At 40.3% G+C, this 18,922-nt stretch overlaps 1 protein-coding gene across 4 annotated transcripts in view; it reads right to left on the bottom strand.

Annotated features, from left to right (window-relative positions):
* Positions 1-18,886, bottom strand: part of PARG (poly(ADP-ribose) glycohydrolase) — a 144,269-nt gene extending 125,383 nt beyond the window's left edge. Inside the window, exons 1-6 of one of the 4 annotated variants that reach the window (XM_036461280.2) lie at positions 18,423-18,886; positions 11,739-11,805; positions 9,976-10,959; positions 8,939-9,122; positions 6,771-6,893; positions 6,563-6,646 (exon numbers count right to left, since the gene is read on the bottom strand). In XM_036461280.2, coding sequence (XP_036317173.1) covers positions 6,563-6,646; positions 6,771-6,893; positions 8,939-9,122; positions 9,976-10,959; positions 11,739-11,805; positions 18,423-18,690 — 1,710 coding nt within the window. In that variant the 5' untranslated portion in view covers positions 18,691-18,886. Of the gene's footprint in view, positions 1-6,562; positions 6,647-6,770; positions 6,894-8,938; positions 9,123-9,975; positions 10,980-11,738; positions 11,806-18,422 lie in introns of those variants that run through there. The other 3 variants (XM_036461278.2, XM_036461279.2, XM_036461281.2) reach the window with 3 other exon arrangements.
* Positions 18,887-18,922: the final 36 nt, after the last annotated feature.

Below are 18,922 nucleotides of genomic sequence, written 5' to 3'. Positions count from 1 at the left end.
CTAAAACAGGGTTTCTCAAAAAGAATTTAGGTAGTACTCGTGGATGGCCTGTTTTGGTGTTTTTTCGTTTATGTTATTAAACTGTGGTTTTAGAATACAAGGGCCAAAAGACAACACACTGTAGAATGAAGGCTGGTACTTTAAATAGATAAAAATGATCAGAAGACTGAGCCATTCTAAGATCCACTGCAGTTCAGGATGTCAAACTAAAGAATCTCTACCACTATCATATTTACAAGGTGTACCAGTTAATAATGGCGGGTGTTATAATCAAAGAAAACATGATAATTTCAAGAGAAACATCAAAAGTGCTTTAATTCAAAATAATGTCCATCGCTAGGTACACATTTGCCCCATCTTTTAGGTAAGTTGTACCTCATAGTAGACTACTTTTGAAACCTGAAGACTGAAGTAAAAGTAGATGTTAGAAGTTAATACTAATTATAAAACCCCAATAGAACTTTTCTTGTTTTGAGGCCAGCCATTCAGAGATCCAATTTTTAACTTCTCCGTATGTTTTGAAGTGCTGCTCAGAAAGTACGTGTGCCATCAATCAGAACAAGTGGTAATCTGAAGGAGCAAGGTCTGGTGAGTATAGTGAGTGGGTTAATACTTCCCAGGCAAGATCTTTTAACATGTCTTTAACTGGTTAAAGTGAGTGGACAATGTAATTTAAAACACTATGGATTTTGTTTTAATATTTAACTGTCAGAATAGGCAGTACTTTATACTAAAGTGTGTGATGGTGCATTATCATGAAGCTAAATTGCTTTGCCATGTCTTCTGGCACATTCAGGTGGTTTCACGATCAAAGCATGATTTAAATTGATTATTTGTTGTCGATAGTGATCAGTATTAATGGTTTCACTTGATTTTAGAAGTTCATAATACACCACACATTCCTGATCCCACCAAATGAAGAGCATTGTCTTTTTTCCAAAGCGATTTGGCCTTACAGTCAATGTCAATGGTTGATCTGGATCAACCCATAATTTTGTGCATTTGGGATTCTCAAAATAAAATCCACTTTTCATCGCCAGTCACAATTCAATACAAAAAAGACATTTTACTGACTTTTCAGTTTTCCATTTGTCTTTCATTTAGTTGATGGCACCCATTTTTCTTCCTTTCAAATCTTTCCCATTGCTTGTAAATGATCATAAATTGTTTGCTGAGCAACATTTAATGTTTCCGCAAGTTGTTTTTGAGTTTGACACGCATCTTCATCCAATAATGCTTGTAATTGTTGGTCTTCAAACTTTTTCGATTTACCTGGATGCCTTTGTCTTTCACATTGAAATCATCCCTTTTTTTTTTTAATATTAAACAATCATCCCAGTTTATTATTATTACTACTAGAGGTCCAGTACAGGAATTCAGGCATGGATGGGGTCCAGCCGGGCCTGTCAGGAGATGGGTATGGTGGGGCATTGGCCCACCTTGTTCAGGGCCCAATCAGGAGTGGGCTTGCCAGAGAGAGGGGCTACGGGAGATTGGCCGCTGGCTCCATCCCTTGATCTGACAGTTTGCTGTCCACAGTGGACATCATAGCGACCGGTCACTGGTTTTTTTTATTTTTTTATTTTATATATATATATATTTTTTTAATTAATTTATTTTTTATTTTTACATATTTTATTGATTTTTTCAAAATCATCACTTTTAAAGCATTAAAGTAGCATTCACAAGTATCTTGAGATGGAGCATGTTCACCATAAGCTTCCCTAAGTATACAATAACGTTTTCTTCAAAATAATGAATTAAAACTTCCCTCAAATACTCTTTTTTTGGCACAAAATTCTACATTTTTAAGCATAAAAATATCTATGATGTTAACACCTTCAGCAAATTTGACATATGAAGTTTTAAAGCTTGCTGTCAATACAACAAAACAGGATACATATCAAATCGCATATGTATCAACATATGTGTAACTCCATCTATTGAAAAAATTTCACTTTAGTAATCGGTACACCTGGTGTTTGCAAGTTAATGTTCTGCATACAAATCCAATCTTTGCATCTATTGACACTCACCGTGTTTAGTAAGAAAAGTAGCAATACAAAATGAGAACTTTTTCTTTATACAGTATTTTTTTAAGTTTCTATCAGTGGTTACAAAACGTACGTATGTGCAGAAGGTGGCACTTTAGGCAATGGGACAGCATTGCCACTCTCTTTAAAAGGGTGCCAGGAGTCGCTAACAACTCTAATGATCAGCTGCAGTTCTTAGAAAAAAATCAATAAAGCTTGGACTAGTGTTGCTTAGTGGTTAGTGTTGGCTTGTACACCTATACACCGAATGATCTGGGGTTTGATTCCCAATCAAGGGCACAAACCTTGGTTGCAGGTTACATACCCTTCCCTGGTAGGGTGCATGCAGGAGGCAACTAATTGATGTGTTTCTTTCACATCAATGTTTCTCTCTCCCTTCCTCTCTCCCCCTCTCCCACTTTCTTTCTCTCTCTCTTTCTCTTTCCTCCCACCCCCCTCTTTCTTCCTCCCCTTTCCTCCCTCCCTTCTACTCTCTCTAAAAATCAATGGGAAAAATATCCTCAGGTGAGGAGTAACAAACAAACAAACAAAAAAATACAAAAAAGCAAAATAAAGAGGGATTAAGAAAATGCCTGTCGCAGGTTATGGATTTGCTAATGTGACTATGGCAGCCTTAGATATGAATGACCCTGAAGCAGTGGTGCCCCAGGTGACTTCGGATTTTACATTAACTGCAGTGTCCACTTGCTAAGAACCAATGTAGATGAAAGTGAAGTCCCACCTGTGAAGGAGCAACTTGCACAAACTATGTGTGACAAAATTCCATAGGGTGGGGTCCAAAGGTATCATCCCAATGGATGCTAAAGACTTGGATGAGGCCTTGGAGGTGGGTATGGACTGATCACTAAGAGAAGAGTATGCCTGAGCTGAAGACAAGGAGCACTGTGAGAATGCTACAAGCTGACCTCAATAAAGTCTCTGCAAGAGCTAAAAATATAGGGCTTCCTAAGTTGGTGACCCCAGGAACAGGTACCCACTATGCAGAAATCCAGGCTGTAGATGAGATTTTCAATGAGTATGCTGCTATGAAGATGGGCATTGACCATGTGGATGGGTGTGTGAGATGATCCACAGTGAAAGCAGAGGCGTGGGTCACCCAGTAGCCCCAGATGCCCTGATTGCAATGGGAAAAGCCAGGAAGAGGGATAAGTTTATAGTCAATGATCATCTGTTGGCATACAATCAAATAGTTTCTCCAGAAGGTCAGGACTACCTGAAAGGAATGGCAGCGGCAGGAAACTAGGCCTTTAACCTGTCAGGCTTTTGCTAAGGTCTTCAGTAAACCGCTGATGACTTAGACCTACATGTGATCTATGATGTCTCTCACAATATCACCAAAATCAAATAGCATGCGGTGAACGGAAAACAATGGACCCTGTTAGTTCACATAAAGCGACCCTCCTGAGCTTTCCTTCCTCACCATCCCCTCTCTGCTATTGATTATCAACTCACTGGATAACCAGTGCTCGGTGGCACCATGGGAACCCACAGTTATGTTCTTATTGGCACTGAACAGGGCATGACCGAGACCTTTGGAACAACCTGTCATGGAGCGGGCTGTGCACTGTCCCCAGCAAAATCCTGACATGATTTAGATTTCCAGAATGTCTTAGACAAATTGACAGATATGGAATTGCAAATCGTGTTGCCTCACCCAAACTGGTTATGGAAGAGGCTCCTAAGTCCTATAAGAATGTGACGGATGCAGTGAACACCTGCCAAGATGCTGTAATCAGTAAGGAGGACATTAAATGGAGACCAATTGCTGTTATCAAACGGTAGACTCCAATGACCCTTAATGAAGTAGAAGTGTACTAAAATACTCTTCAGAGACCAAGACTCAGAAACCTGCCCTAGCAGGTTTGGCACACTGGATAGAGCATCGGCCTGCAGACTGTAGGGTCCCGGGTTCGATTCCGACCCCGGTCAGGGGCATATGCAGGAGGAAACCAATCAATTGTTCTTCTCACATCAATGTTTCTCGCTGTCTCTCCTCCTCCCTTCCACTCTCTCTAAAAATCAATGAAAAATCCTAAGCAGTTTGGCTCAGTGGATAGAGCAGCAGCCTGCGGACTGAAAGGTCCCAGGTTCAATTCCAGTCAAGGCATGACTTGGTTGTGGGCACATCCCCAGCAGGAGGTGTGCAGGAGGCAGCTGATCAATGTTTCTCACTCATCCATGTTTCTGACTCTCTATCCCTCTCCCTTCCTCTCTGTAAAAGAACAAAAAATATATTTTAAAAAATCAAAATCAAAATCAATGAAAAATATCCTCAGGTAAGGATTAATAATAACAAAAGGACTCAGAAGCCAGACAGATTTCAAAGCCAACTGCAAATGGCTGAGGGAGGCTGCTGCTCCAGGAGCCAGAAGGTAAAATTACCTTCTGGGAGGAGTCACATGGTCCCCACTTGGAAAGGAAGGTATATGCTTCCTCCCTGGTTGTCCCACAGATTTTTAGGGAAGTTAGGGGGTGCGGATAGTTCAAGAAACTGCCTTACTCGGTCACACAAGTCTTTAATCATCAGAGTAAACTTCTTTACACCAAACTCTTTATACCCTGAGACATGTCATGAAGAACATTTTATTAAATGAGAAGGTTTCAGGTTTCCTTTTTGCCCCCTTTTGTCATATTGTCCATTCACCCATCATCTACCCCAGTGGTCGGCAAAATGCGGCTCACGAGCCACGGCTCTTTGGCCCCTTCAGTGTGGCTCTTCCACAAAACACCACATGCGGGGGCGCACATACAGTGCGATTGAAACTTAGTGCCCCATGCGCAGAAGTCAGTTTTCGGCTCTCAAAAGAAATTCCAATCCTTATACTGTTGATATTTGGTTCTGTTGACTAATGAGTCTGCCGAACACTGATCTACCCTCTTCCCTGCACTGAACAAAATCCTAAATATTATACCACTCTTACTTGGAGAGTATCCGTGGGATGTTAGGTGATTGAATAATGGGACGCACTGAGGAGAGAATATGTGTGGCAGTGTAGGATTAGGGACCCAAAAGAAAAAATAATTTTTCATAAACTTGCTACCTTTCTTATTCTAAATATAAGGCAGAGTTTTGGCTTAATCTGCAAAATGGCATCAGCTGGTATCTGTCACTAATTAGTCCTGGTCTAGGAAACTTTTCTTGAATAAAAACTTGCACAATAGCAGCAATAACTTTACATGGGTGATAGAATCATTATAAAGCAGGAAGCTGCTGCATCTGTGATGATGATGACTGCTTGTGTTGACAGGTTGACTAATCTTGTGCCACTAATCAGATTTCATGTTATGTACTGTGACACCTTGAAGATAAAGTTTAGGTTACTAAGGCCTTAGTTGAGCCCAAATAGCCAATAAAATGGGGGAAATCTAATAAAGCTGTAATGTGTTACTAAAAAACAAAAATCTTTTGTACAAGAAGGAAATACTGACTACAAATTGTTACTATGAAATGAACAAAACTGATTTTTAAAATACTTCAAATGGAAAAATCAAATTGACATAGCTCCACACTACCTGTGTAAGGAATTTATATCTGGTTTTTTGTTTGTACATATGTAACATTATACTAAAAATAAGTAAACTCTGGTAGACCTGGAGAAATTCTTCCATTTAAAAGGAGTGCATTACAAAATTGAAAACCACTGTCCTTAAGAAATAAAATTTTCAAAATACATTATGGCACAACGTATAAAAAAAAATACTCACAGGAGTTATAGAAAGATAGAGAAAACTTAAGAACAACTTGTAAGTATAAAAGGAAAACAGTATAAAACCTGAGAAACTGTCACAATAAATTAAGTCTCTCAAAGAAAATGAAATACCCCCAAAAAAAGAAACCCATTTTCATGGAAGTATAGAAATATCTTACTGTTTATAATTATAAAACTTCAACGTTTACAAATAAACATATACTCACCCACATTTTACCAGTAGCTATTAGAAAAGCGATCTAGTGAATGCCCCTACAGTCTTAAATGAAATATTTTTAAAAATAAATTATTGCTGAAATATTAGATTAATAAATTTTTAAACTGCTAGAAGCTAAATTAAAAGCAATAAAAAAACAGAATGCTTAATGAATACTTTAATCATTAGGAAACTCAGCTTCCCTTTGGGCAAATACTGCTGAAGTCATAATTCTTTCCTCATTTACTTTTGAAGACATTTCAGAAACACGACAATTCTAAAATAAAATAAAAGAGAAGCTTGAAAGGAAGGAAATTGGATGGGGAATCAAGAAACAAAGTTCCAATTCCTGGTTCTCCAAATTACTCTGTGTGGCTCCAGGCAAGTAATTTACAACTCTTAATATTTCTACTCATTTCTTAGCTTTGGAATAGAAACCAAGAATGTCTCTAAATAAGAGTTCCTCAGGAGGAAGGCACCTTGCATATAAATAATGCTGTTACCTGAGTACATAAAAAACAAAAAACTGTCTTTGAGGGAGGAGGCACAGGGGCCATCTCTATGAACTGCATGTAAGAGGCAAGAACAGCGAAAAGAACTACCTTCAGGTTTTGGGGCCGTGTGAACTTGTTGAGAAGTGCAGTCTGAATGAGCTCCCACCTGCTCCCTGCAGTTCGCTCACCATTCTTGGAGGAAAAAAAAAACAAGTAAGACAACTACTCTAAGTTATTTTGTATCACATAGAAGCAAGAGTCAAGCAAGAATGTATTAAACTACCAAAGACTAAAGGAATATCAGCTTTGTTTTTACCTCATCTTCCACAGGGTACAAGTTTTGTTCTGAACAAGGCATCTTTACATGCTTATTGTCCCACAAATCTTTAAAATGTGTTGGAAAAGGTTTAGGAACTTCTCCTGCCCGCAAAAGATCTACCTGAAAGAGAGAATAACAACAAAACTGTAAGTGTATAAAACTAGGTATATCATCCACAAAAGAAGTCAAATAAAGCAGCCAAAGCAAATGTTATAAAATACAGACTAGTTCCTGGGGAAGAAACCTTCTTAAGCTGCTTAGCAGTTTCTACTCTTTACCTCATTTAATCAGCTGGACATCTATCCATCTATCTCCGTCCCATCTAGGCCTCTAATCCTCATTATTCCTTGCCTGAATTTCTGCCAACAGCCTTCTGTCACTTTCTCTCACTCCAACTGTTCCCAGAACATTCATCCTTCTTTCACATTTCATGCTCATTTGAGAATGACATTATCTTTCTCAACTATTCCCAGGTCTCTTTTTTTTATTAATTGAATACAGTTTTATTGATTTCAGAGAGGAAGAGAGGGAGAGCATCATAATGAGAGAGAATCACTGATTGGCTGCCTCCTGCACACCTCCTACTGGGGATCCAGCCTGTAACCCAGGCATGTGCCCTGACCGAGAATCAAAGTGTGACCTCCTGGTTCCCTCCTGGTTCATAGATAGATGATCAACTGCTGAGCCACATCAGCCAGGCTTCAGGCTTCTAATCTTATGATGACTCCTCTCTGCCTATACTCTGATCCAAATGATATTCCCAATTTTTAACATCTTGTCTTATCCAAAAACTATCTGGTTAAACATTTATTCTGACCTTTAACACTCAACCCACTTTTCATTTCTTCTAAGAAGTCTTCAAAAACTTTTAAATATGTTTTATTGATTTTTTACAGAGAGAAAGGGAGAGAGATAGAGAGCTATCGATAGAAACGTCGATGAGAAACACCGACCAGCTGCCTCTTGCACACCCCCTACTGGGGATGTGTCCGCAACCAACGTACATGCCCTTGACCGGAATCGAACCTGGGACCTTTCAGTCCGCAGACCGACGCTCTACCACTGAGCCAAACCAGTTTCGGCAGTCTTCAAAAACTTTTAAACGGTATTTTGTTTACTCCCTCTTGTTTTATTAGTTCATTATCATAGTAAAGCACACTGTTTTTTCCTTCCCCCGCTAGACTCCAATCTTCTTGAGAATAATAATAATCATCTTAACTTTGTATTCTGAATATTTACTGAAGAATAAAGCATGTATTTTTATATGTATAATGTACACACATATCCTATATAATAAAAGGCTAATATGCAAATTGTCCCCTCAACCAGGAGTTCGACCAGGGGGCAAGGCAGGCCGGCCAACCATTCGTGGACCCTCCCCCAGGTCAACCCACCCAATCACCCCAATCGGGGAGCTGGCCAGACCCCAACCCATGCATGAATTCGTGCATTGGGCCTCTAGTATGTAAATACACATATGTTAATTATAATAAGCATTCAGTAAATGTTTGAGGAAGGAGATTTTTAAAAAAATATATTTTATTGATTTTTTACAGAGAGGAAGGGAGAAGGATAGAGAGTTAGAAACACTGATTAGAGAGAACATCAATCAGCTGCCTCCTGCACACCTCTTATTGGGGATGTGTACATGCCCTTGACCTGGGACTTTTCAGTCCACAGGCGATACTCTATCCACTGAGCCAAACCAGTTAGGACAAGGAAGGAGATATTTTAAAACACAAAAGTTTTGCCCTGGCCAGTGTTGTTAAGTGGTTAGAGCGTCAGCCCTAGTACCAAAGGATGACAGGTTCGATTCCCAGTCAAGGGCACAAAACAGACTTCAAAACAAAGACCATAACAAGAGACAAAAAAGGCCACTACATAATGCTAAAGAGAATGATTCAACAAGAAAATATAACCCTTGTACACATATATACACCCAATACTTGAGCACCCAAATATATAAAAAACTCTTGATGGACTTTAAGGGACTTTAAGGGAGAGAGTCTTAGTAGGGGACTTTAAAATCTCACTGGCTAGATCTTTCAGACAAAAAAATAAACAAGGAGACAGAGGACTTAAATGACACGTTTTACACATGAATACGTATCACAAGATGAAGACTTAGAGTCTTCTCTCTCTATAGGTGAGTGGTAATAACCTACCCGGACAGTTACTGTGTGACTGGCAGATGGTCGCAGGAGAGGCAGTTGGGTCCCACACTTAGGCATTCTTCGCATCTCCTCAATGGGGGTCCCAAGCCATTTCTTATCTGGAGAAAGGTGAGGCGGAACGTATTTAGGGATCCTCCTGTCTGTCCTTTGATGTTTGATTTCACATTGTTCTTTTCTAAGGTCAAAACAAATGTATTCAGTCACAAACTACTTACTATTTAAATTCACTTGGTTACACAATACAAATCTTACCTAGACTGTTATTGTTTTAAATGTGCCAAGTTTGTCTTTCTCCTTGGTAATTAAGAAAAAGAAAAAAAAAACAACTTATAAAGCTTATAGTAAAACCCAAGAGTTCAGTTTGCAATAGTTTGTACAAGAAATTTCCAAACACAAATAAATCACTTTCTGAAGAAAGGACCATGTAAGAATATGGACACTGCCAGGAATCTTCCATGAAGTGAACTTTGATAGGAAAAATAAATCACAGAAATAAATAGAGTGGGCTTTAAGATTCTATAAGGAATATTTGCAAAAATGTAACTTTCAATATATTTTTTTGTAATTAGCCTGGGATTTAAAACTCAGTGTTAAAACCCACAAATTACATAATTTCAGTGAATTCTCTAACCCAAATCTCAGTTTTCTCATTTTTTAAGTGAGTACAATATCACCTGCATGCCTATCAGAGCATTAGAGAAACTGCATTTTACAATGGCCTAGGGAACAGCTAAATAAACAGTAGCTGCTATCAATAAAATATTTTTATGTCTTGATAATTCACATTAACTTCAGAAGGAAGTTTATTAAGCTAAAAAACTGATTAACAATATTTGTTTACATCTTCTTTTCTGTTTCTGGCCTTTTTAGAATTTAAATTTGGAGTCTAAGTTCAAATTTAGCATAAACAGATAGCAAGAAACACAACTATTTCTCTGCTTCAGTGTAAATTGTATCTTTGCTAAACCCCCCTTAAAAATTACAAAATGCATTACACTATTGGAGATACTCCTGATGGAAAAAATTACCTTTTGTCCTCTGCTTTGGGCATTCTCATGAAATGATCTGTGATTTTAGAACCCTTTTTCCCATGTTGCTTGGAATTTCTGCATTCTACATTCACGCTAGAAGTGCTTCCAGGTAGTCTGGCACTTAAATCATTCATTCCAGCACAACTCTCTCCTTCAAACTGGAAATGTAATCGAATGTCACCTCCCTTAGCGGATGACTGTTTCTTCAATTCAGAGTCAGCTTCTTTGGCTTGGAACTTTGAAGGTTTATTTGCTCTTTGGGTGGAACTGCTATCTTCTTGTTCATCAAATCCTGGACTCGTTTCTTCATCTGCTTCCGAGTCCTGACAACTATTTTTGGAATTATCTACATCCATTGGTGACTCGAGTTCACTCTCTTTCTCAAATGGAGGAGAATTCCCTAGGTTACTTTCCTGCCTACTCAATTTGTTGGCGTTTTTCAGTCCAGTACTGACATCCTCTGAACCAATGTCTGACAAGGGACTCTCTGGCACTACATCTCTCTCTCCCTGTTGACAACCTGCACAATCTTCCACAAGGTGGCAAGACTTTCCGCACCTCTGAAGACTTCTGGCTTCTCTGGCCTGCTCATCTTCTATAGTCTGCTTTGCATTTGCAAGCTTTACAGGTATAAAAAACTGTTGATTGTCTCTACTTTCCTCACAATATGTGTCACTGTAATCATCATTTTGAGGTGACTGATCAACGTTAGCATTACTGAACTGTTCTGATACCAGAGTTACTGTTGGAGGTTCACCTTCCAGAAGTTGCTCAGGGTGTTTCCCTTCATTATGCCACTGACACATAGCTGCAGTCTGCTGCTGGTTCAAATACTGTGTACTGTTTTCAACTGGTGATTTATCAATACTTAGCTGAGAAACATTTTCTAATTTTTCCATGTTATGTTGATAAAAGTTATCTTTTTGTATAGAACTCATCATGGATTCTACTCTTGTATTGTTGTTTTCTTTACTATGCAAACTATAAGAAAATAGAAAGAACTAATGACAAAGCAGAACTTACATTATAATAGAAAGAACTTATGATGCAAAGAAACCACTTACCCAACCACAGTCCAAAATCATAGCAATAATTAAACTACTTGTGATTACCTAAGCATATAGCATCCTTTCATGACTCCACATCTTTGCACATATGCCTATAATGCCCTTTCCCCAACTATGTGCCTAATAAACACCTCCCAGGACAAAGCGATAAACGTCACTTCCTGTGCAGTCTTTCCTAACTCTAAAGTTGATAGTTTGTTTTACATTCTTACTACCACTGTACCTTGCTTATACCTTTACTGTGGCATTTATCACACTAAGTAATATAGCAAGTCCTTGAATAACGTTGTTTCATTCAATATAATCTTGTTATAATGTTAATAAGATGCAATAGGAACTTAATTCTTGTTTATATCATTAAGCCTATAGCAAAACTGGTTTCATTGTATGCCATTTCACTTAAAGATGTGAAACCTATTGAAACATAAGTGAAGACTTACTGTAATCATGTGTTCCTGTATCTGTTGTCACCATTACAAGTATCTTAAAGATAGAATTATTTCTACTTCACTTCTGTATCTCAAGTATAAGAACAATCTAAAGTATATAAGAGACTCTAAAAACTTTTTAATTTATAAACTGAAAGAATGAATAGACGTGAATTTAAAAAACTAAACAAGGAGAGAAAATAGCATGAAGATAAAACACCCATATAACATGCCATTCATTTCTCTATAAACATATGTTCTATACCTTTCTGATTCAGCTGTCTTGATTCCTTTAGTGTCCATCCAACTGGTAATAGTCTTCTGTTTGAAAACTGTTAAAAAAAAAACAAACAAAAAAAAAACACCCAAAACTTTAATGTATATGAATACAAACCTTCAAAGAGAAAATACTTATAACAGCATATATACATGTAATGCACTATGCTATGTTCTGTGGGTTCAAAAGATCAATCACTCCTTTCACACTCAAGCATTAGGAAATAATACAGGAACATAAATATAAACACCTTTGTCATAGAATAGAAATCAACCAATCTCTAAAAGAGTTGGTATGGCCTAATGAATGAGAGTATAGGCTCTAGAATCAGACCATCTGGATTCAAATCCTGGTTCTCCCATTGGATTCCTATGTGACTTTGCGAAGGGTCCTTTCTCTGTGTCTCAGATTCCTTACCTGTAAACATGCAAATGAATAGTATCTCTCCTGGGATTACAAAAAAAGTGCCGAAAGTCACATTCAGAGCTTTAATTCCAGAATGCAAAACAAATAAGTCCCAGTAATGCAAGAGACATGTAGCCTAGAGAGCAAACCTGAAGGGGCAAGAAGAAACCTCATTGGTAGAAACCAGCAAGAAAACTATTGATCTAGGTCCGTGGATCCCAAACCCATCCGAATCACTGGGAGGCTGCTAATAAGTGGGTCCCAGAGCCACATCACACATACTGAATCAGAGTCTGTATGATGGAGGTATGAGGGGAGCTAGAATCTGTATTTTTTTCAAAAAGTGATTTTGATGATCAACTAGTCTGGAGAACTATTGCCAAGGACCAGAACCGATCCTTGTGAGAATAGAGGGGAAAAGTTGAGAAGTGAGTCATTACAGACTTCATAATCATAGAAATCAAGGGTGACACTAAGTTTTAAGCTTGACAGACTTAAAAGATGGGAGAGCATTAAATAGAAATGGAGGTGGGTCTGGATTTAGGGGGAAATATAATTAGATCATTTCTGAACATACTAAATTTGAACTGCCAATGAGATAACTAGATAGAAAAGACCAGCAGACAGTAGCAAAAGTAGAGAAAAATGCAACATAAATAAATGCAAGCCACAACTTATATAAGCATTAGAAACAAACACGCTTTCAAAAGTTAATGTCCTTTATGTAGATTAAATGTATATAATATTTTAGTATAAAAAAAACCAAAATCTTGACAGTCTCAACTACTGGTCTAAACTGCAATGAATCTAGGCATATTAAATCATACACTCATTTTCATCTATTGATACTTCTGGCACTCAAATACAACATGAGCAAAAGAGATGCTGTCCCAAATATATGAAAATCAACAGCTTATTTATCACTATGATTGCCACATAATCTGTACCTTCCACAAAATACCAACAGTCTATCTAGTAAAACTCTTTAGCTTTTTGAAAGAAATAGTTTCTTTCAAAAAAAAGTAATTACAATTTATGTTTAGTATTTCATGTTAAATACCACTACTTTTGCCGGGACTGGTTTGGCTCAGTGGATAGAGCGTCGGCCTGCGGACTGAAAGGTTCCGGGTTCAATTCCGGGCAAGGGCATGTACCTTGGTTGCGGACACATTTCCAGTAAGGGGTGTGCAAGAGGCAGCTGATCGATGATTCTCTCTCATCGATGTTTCTAACTATCTATCCCTCTCTCTTCCTCTCTGTGAAAAGTCAATAAAATATATATTTTTTTAAAAAATACCACTACTTTTGGTGTTTTAATTAAATACAGCAAATCAGGCTTGAGGAAAAAAATTAGTTTTAGTCAGAAAGGAATAAGAGATGAACCTCTTGATTTTGAGACATTTCCTACAGTTCCACCTTCTCTATTAATTTCATTATATTAAATACGGCAAGTATAGAAAGTCCTCAAGTTACAAACCAGAAATGAGTTCCCCCAAAACAAAATCACTTTCTGAATCAGTGTAGAATTTAAAACACCTTTTTCCATAAATGTAAGGATTATATGGTATTCAATGACTAGGTACCTATAATACACATGAAACAGTACCACAATGAAACAGTAATGAAATACTGCCTACATTATTTCATAAAAGACTAAAAGTGTTCGAGTGCAGTTGAAGGGCAGGGCTCTTCAACCACCTGCACCATCGCTGGGGTGGGGAGGGAACTCTAGACAGCTACAACAGGCAGAGAAGGGAGCTCTCTCCTGAAGCTCTGGCTGAGCCTGGCTTCCCTCTCCAGGTTCAGGCTCCTGTGATCATTCCTGAAACCTGAGGACAGGATAAAGGAGGAGAAGCAGTAGTGAGGGACTGACACTTCCTGCTAATAAAACATTCCCAACTCCTGAGGGCCCCAGAGGAATGGCTGCCTACTTCTCTTCCCAATACCACTACTGCTGGCTGCCAAGGGTATCTTTTGAGACACATCACAGGACTATTTCCGTTTTACCCCTCTTATTCCTGAAGTAAGCATTAAATGATGCTTCCCAGGGAATTCCTGCCTTTTAACTTGAAGTAATCACAGCAAATAGAAAGAGAGGCAATAGGTGATGAGAAAGACACAAGATATGGAGTCAAAAAAGACCTTACTATGTTCAGTCTCTTAGAAATATAATACATCATTTCTCTGAGTTTCTATTTCTCACCTATAAAATGTGCTTAACAATACCTACTTCCAAGGCTTATGTAGATGAATGAGAGAAAATATTAAGTGTCCAGCCTCACAGAGCTGAAAATGTACTCTCTTCCAACACTTCCACCCTATCTCTTTTGTCACTGAAATTAGTAGTTATCCAACTTTATTCTGACTTCACACTATTTACACATAATCTCATCAGTAACATCATTCAGTAATCAGCATGTTTCAATGAGCAAATAATTCAATTAGGTGCTACACATACAGGCAAAAGACACAAATCTGTCAAATTCACCTCCATATCAAAGGAACACCCCGTCTCCACAAAAAGTCTCTTTCCTCCTGCAGCAGCAACGTAAGGTATGGGGAGGAAGGATGCAGTGAGACCAAGAGCAATGGGCAGTGGGGGAGTTTCTGAGATGAGGAAAGAGGTCTGAAGATGCTTTTGACAGCTCTGGCGGAAAGAATCCAGGCCCCCATTCCCCAACCACTGCCTACACTCGCACCATCTGTGGAGGGGGAGAAACTCTAGGTAGTTACAACAGGCAGAAAAAGGGAGCTCCCACAGCAGCACAACCGGACAAATCATGCCCTGTCAGAATATGAATGGCATGCTAGATCCTGACTGTAGGTAAATATACAAATCTTAATCAATATAAAAAAATATGCCCAGGGAAATAAATAACACAAAATTTAAAGACACTGAAGAAATACCCACTTCCTTATCCTGCCTACTTCTCCTAGGATAACTATACATAAAAATTCTAAATACCAAGTTCATAAAAAATTCCAAAATTTGAAACAACAGTTTTTGATAGATTTAGACTTTGAATATTTTGTTAACTGGAGTTAACACTGAAAACATTTACACACATAAAGTACAGCCCAAGTATTAATTTGGTTCATCTTCTGCAGAAAATCAGAAAATCCAACGAGTGAGGACTGCCTGCCCCTACCACTTTCCTCTGTAAAGTAGAGGAAGGAGGTGCATGTAATTCAAGCACTGGGGGTGAGGAGGGGGGTCCCTCTGCCGGCCTGTGCCCTCTCCCACTTGGGGAGTCCTCGGGGGGGATGTCCAACTGACGGAGGCGGGAGAGGCTCCCACCACCACCGCTGCACTCGCCAGCTGTGAGCCTGGCTCTGGCTGAGAGGTGCTCCCCCTATGGGAACCCCCTGACCAACCAAGGGGCAGCTCCTGAATTGAGCATCTGCCCCCTGGTGGTCAGTGCACATCAAAACAACCAGTCAGTTGATTTGCATATTCACCTTTATATAGGATAAAATGAATGGGACCACATATTAGCTTCTCATGTAAGTCAGATACAATTCCTAGAGGTCACTCTCAGTTCCCTCTCCCCTACACTCTCCTTCACCAAATCCTCTGAAATCTATATCCAAAAATTTTAAAGCCATCCTTTCCCCTCCATCTTCAAAACAGCACCAACTTTAGAACATCACATAGGTACATCATTTATTGTGAAGCATCCATCTTATATAAAAACTGCTGTTTGAAATTTTAACCCTGCTATTTGGCTTCTGTAAACGTTTCCTTACTTGCTTAAATAATAAGGAAAATAAGACGACTCCCACTTCGGAAAGGCCGTTAAACCTTCCCCGGATGAAGTTATCAGTGCTGGCACCAGGCCAAGCCTTTGGTTGAGGCCTCAAGGCCCCAGCACATTGGGGCTCTTTAAGAACTTGCAAAGGGGGCTGGGAACACCCCATATTTGGGAGACAAAGAAGGTAAAAACATATAAATAGGGGAAATTCCTCCATGTTGGGGCCCAGAGTTTGAGAGAAATTTTCCTCTGGGCCCACACGTAATAAATGTAAATACATCTCTCTATTGCTTGGTTCTTCTCCGGTTTTCTGTAACAACTGAACAACTGCAACTGCATTTATTTCTTGCAACTGATCTCCTGTTTCTTAATCTTCTATGTTTTATACACTACAAATGACCAACATTTTTAATGAAATAATTCAGACAACATAAAAATGCATCATACATAGTAATGATAAGTATCCTAAATAATAAAAGCCTAATATGCTGTGTCCAGTCGGCCATTCAACCAATCAAAGTGTGATATGCTAATGATATGCTAAGGCCACTCAACCGTTCACTATGACATGCACTGACCACCAGGGGGCAGATGCTCCAACTGGTGGGTTAGCTTGCTACTGGGGTCCAGCCCATCAGGGACTGAGTGAGATAGGCTGGACACTCCCTGGAGGCCTCCTGTGGTCCCTCCCCAGCTGGCCAACCTCCCGAATCCCTCCCTGGCCCCGATTGTGCACTAGTGGAGTCTCTCGGCCTAGCCTGCACTATCTAGCCATCGGGGCTGAAGGATACCCTCCCCCCGAGTGCATGAATTTCATGCAACAGGCCTCTAGTTATTTCATGAAAAACTTGTTATAAATATAGCATATTTACCAGGTTACATGCATTTCTTACTCTGTGAGCTAGATGAAACTGAAACTGTAGTTTACAGTTAGAAAATTCCAAAGGCCACAGCCTAAGCAATCTTCTCTAGAATATTAATCAATGATAACGCCCTTCTTAAGAGCTTCATAGTGGCTCCCCATTAACCAGAGAACAAAGTCCAAATGCGTTGAAATGGCACTTGTTTTTCCATGATAAGCTTTGCCCCTCTTTCCCAGGTCACCTAACACCAATGTTATTCTGCGCTCCAGTCCTATCACCTTCCGCACATGCTGTTCTCTCGGCCTATATAATTTGTTCTCTCTTTGATTTATGCAGCAAATTCTGCTTATCCTTCAGAACTTAGTTAGGTCTGCTCCCCACTGCCTCTAAATCCTGAGAGAAGTGTACACCGCTCACCAGAGGACTGCCTGACCTTTTTGAAATGCTATCTTCCCTACATGACACAAAGGCCAGGCTTCCCCCTAACTTCTCTGCTGCTTCTCTTCAGTCTACTCTAAATGGCAGTTTCCTAAAGTTTCTGTCCTAGGTCACCTTTATTTCCTCTGCTAGCTTTATGTGATTGAACTTCCACAGCATCAATTATCATGTTTATGCGAAAAACTTCCAAACCTTCATTATAGCACAGATATAGTTATCAGTGCAAACCCACACACCGCATTCTCTCCTAAATGGAACCACTTCTGCCCTCCCTACTGCCCACAGCTAAGTATAAAACCATCTTATCTCCCACCCAGATTAACTTTTAATGACTCTTGGCCTGCATTTCTGCTCTTTTTTTTTTTTTTTTCTTTTTCATTTCTGCTCTTTCAATCCATTCATTTTCCACACACCAAGGACAAGGAACTTTATCCCAAGCCCCAAAAAGATTATACATGATCAAGCTACTCCCTTACCAAAAATCCTTTTATCAGCCTCTCTCTGCCCTGTACTTATAAAGTGCAAAACCCTGCAAGTCTTTGCCTAGCTCTCAGTCTCATATCTCACTACTCACTCTCCCTTGACAGTAGACATCAGCAGCATGCTGGGAATGCTTCCTTCCTCTTTCTTCAGTCTTCAGATTAAGTATCTTATCTTCTGTGAGATTGTCTTTGATCCCAGATTGGATTAGGGATTCCTACCATCTATCAAAACACCCATTACCCTTTATTATGTTGACTTCTGTAACTCCCTCACGACAAATTTTAGGGCCTGAAGACAGAGGTCAAATGACTCTAATTCAACCCAGCACGCCAGAGTGAAGTACAGCAAGGCTAAAACTATTAATAACAGCTCTGAACCCACTGAGGCAGAATCTGAATTTAGGGAAGTTGTGCAGTAGTTTCTTTCAATCTAGAGGTTGAAGTCTCACATACAGAATTATACCTCCTTAACGACTCAAGTCAAACCCGAGTAAAGCAAACAGGTGGAGTGTCCTGTCATTTCCCGCCCTGTGACTGACCATCAGCGTTTCTCACACCACAACAGGAAAAATGTAGCCCCAGTTCCCCACTAGTGGCCTTCGTGGCTCAGTAAGGGGACCTGAGCGGTGCACACCAGACCAGAAAGGGTGACTGGAGTCCCTGGGTCCTCACACAGACCGAGAGGAGGTTTGGGCCGGAGCGAAGGGCAAAGGTCTTTATTTCCCCACGTACCAAGCGAGGTGGTGCAGCCTCGGTGCGGCCCCGCCCACCCCGGGGCGCAGCCTGGCGAGGAGGGTGGGACCCTGAACTGCACCGGAGCGTCCTTGGGATCGAGGACGCGCCTCTGCCCGCCGGGGGAGCTCCGGGCGTCGGAGGCGGCCGGCGAAGGTTCAGAGGCGCCCCAGCGGGGTCGCTTGATGCGGGGTTCACAGGCGGGACCCGAACTCATGCTGGGACCCGCACCGCACAGTCCCCGGCCGGCCCGGGCGGACAGCCTCATTCACTAACCCTGCGGGACGGACTGCGCCTCCTTCTCGGCGCCTCCGGGCACCATCCCTCTCTGCGCTGCCGCTTCTGCAGCTGCCGCTCCGCCGGCTTCCCAAGCCAGGCCCTCCCCAGCCGCCTGCCTTCCCTCTTCCTCCGGGAGCCCGCCTGCCTCGGGATGCGCCGCCCCGATCCTGGCGGCGTTCACTTTCCCACCACCGGAAAACTGCCGTCGGGCGCGCCCGGCT

The sequence above is a fragment of the Pipistrellus kuhlii genome, unplaced genomic scaffold (genome assembly GCF_014108245.1).
Source record: "Pipistrellus kuhlii isolate mPipKuh1 unplaced genomic scaffold, mPipKuh1.p scaffold_m20_p_35, whole genome shotgun sequence".
In the NCBI taxonomy this organism is placed as follows: Eukaryota; Metazoa; Chordata; class Mammalia; order Chiroptera; family Vespertilionidae; genus Pipistrellus; species Pipistrellus kuhlii.
This window is presented reverse-complemented; position numbering and strand designations above follow the sequence as displayed.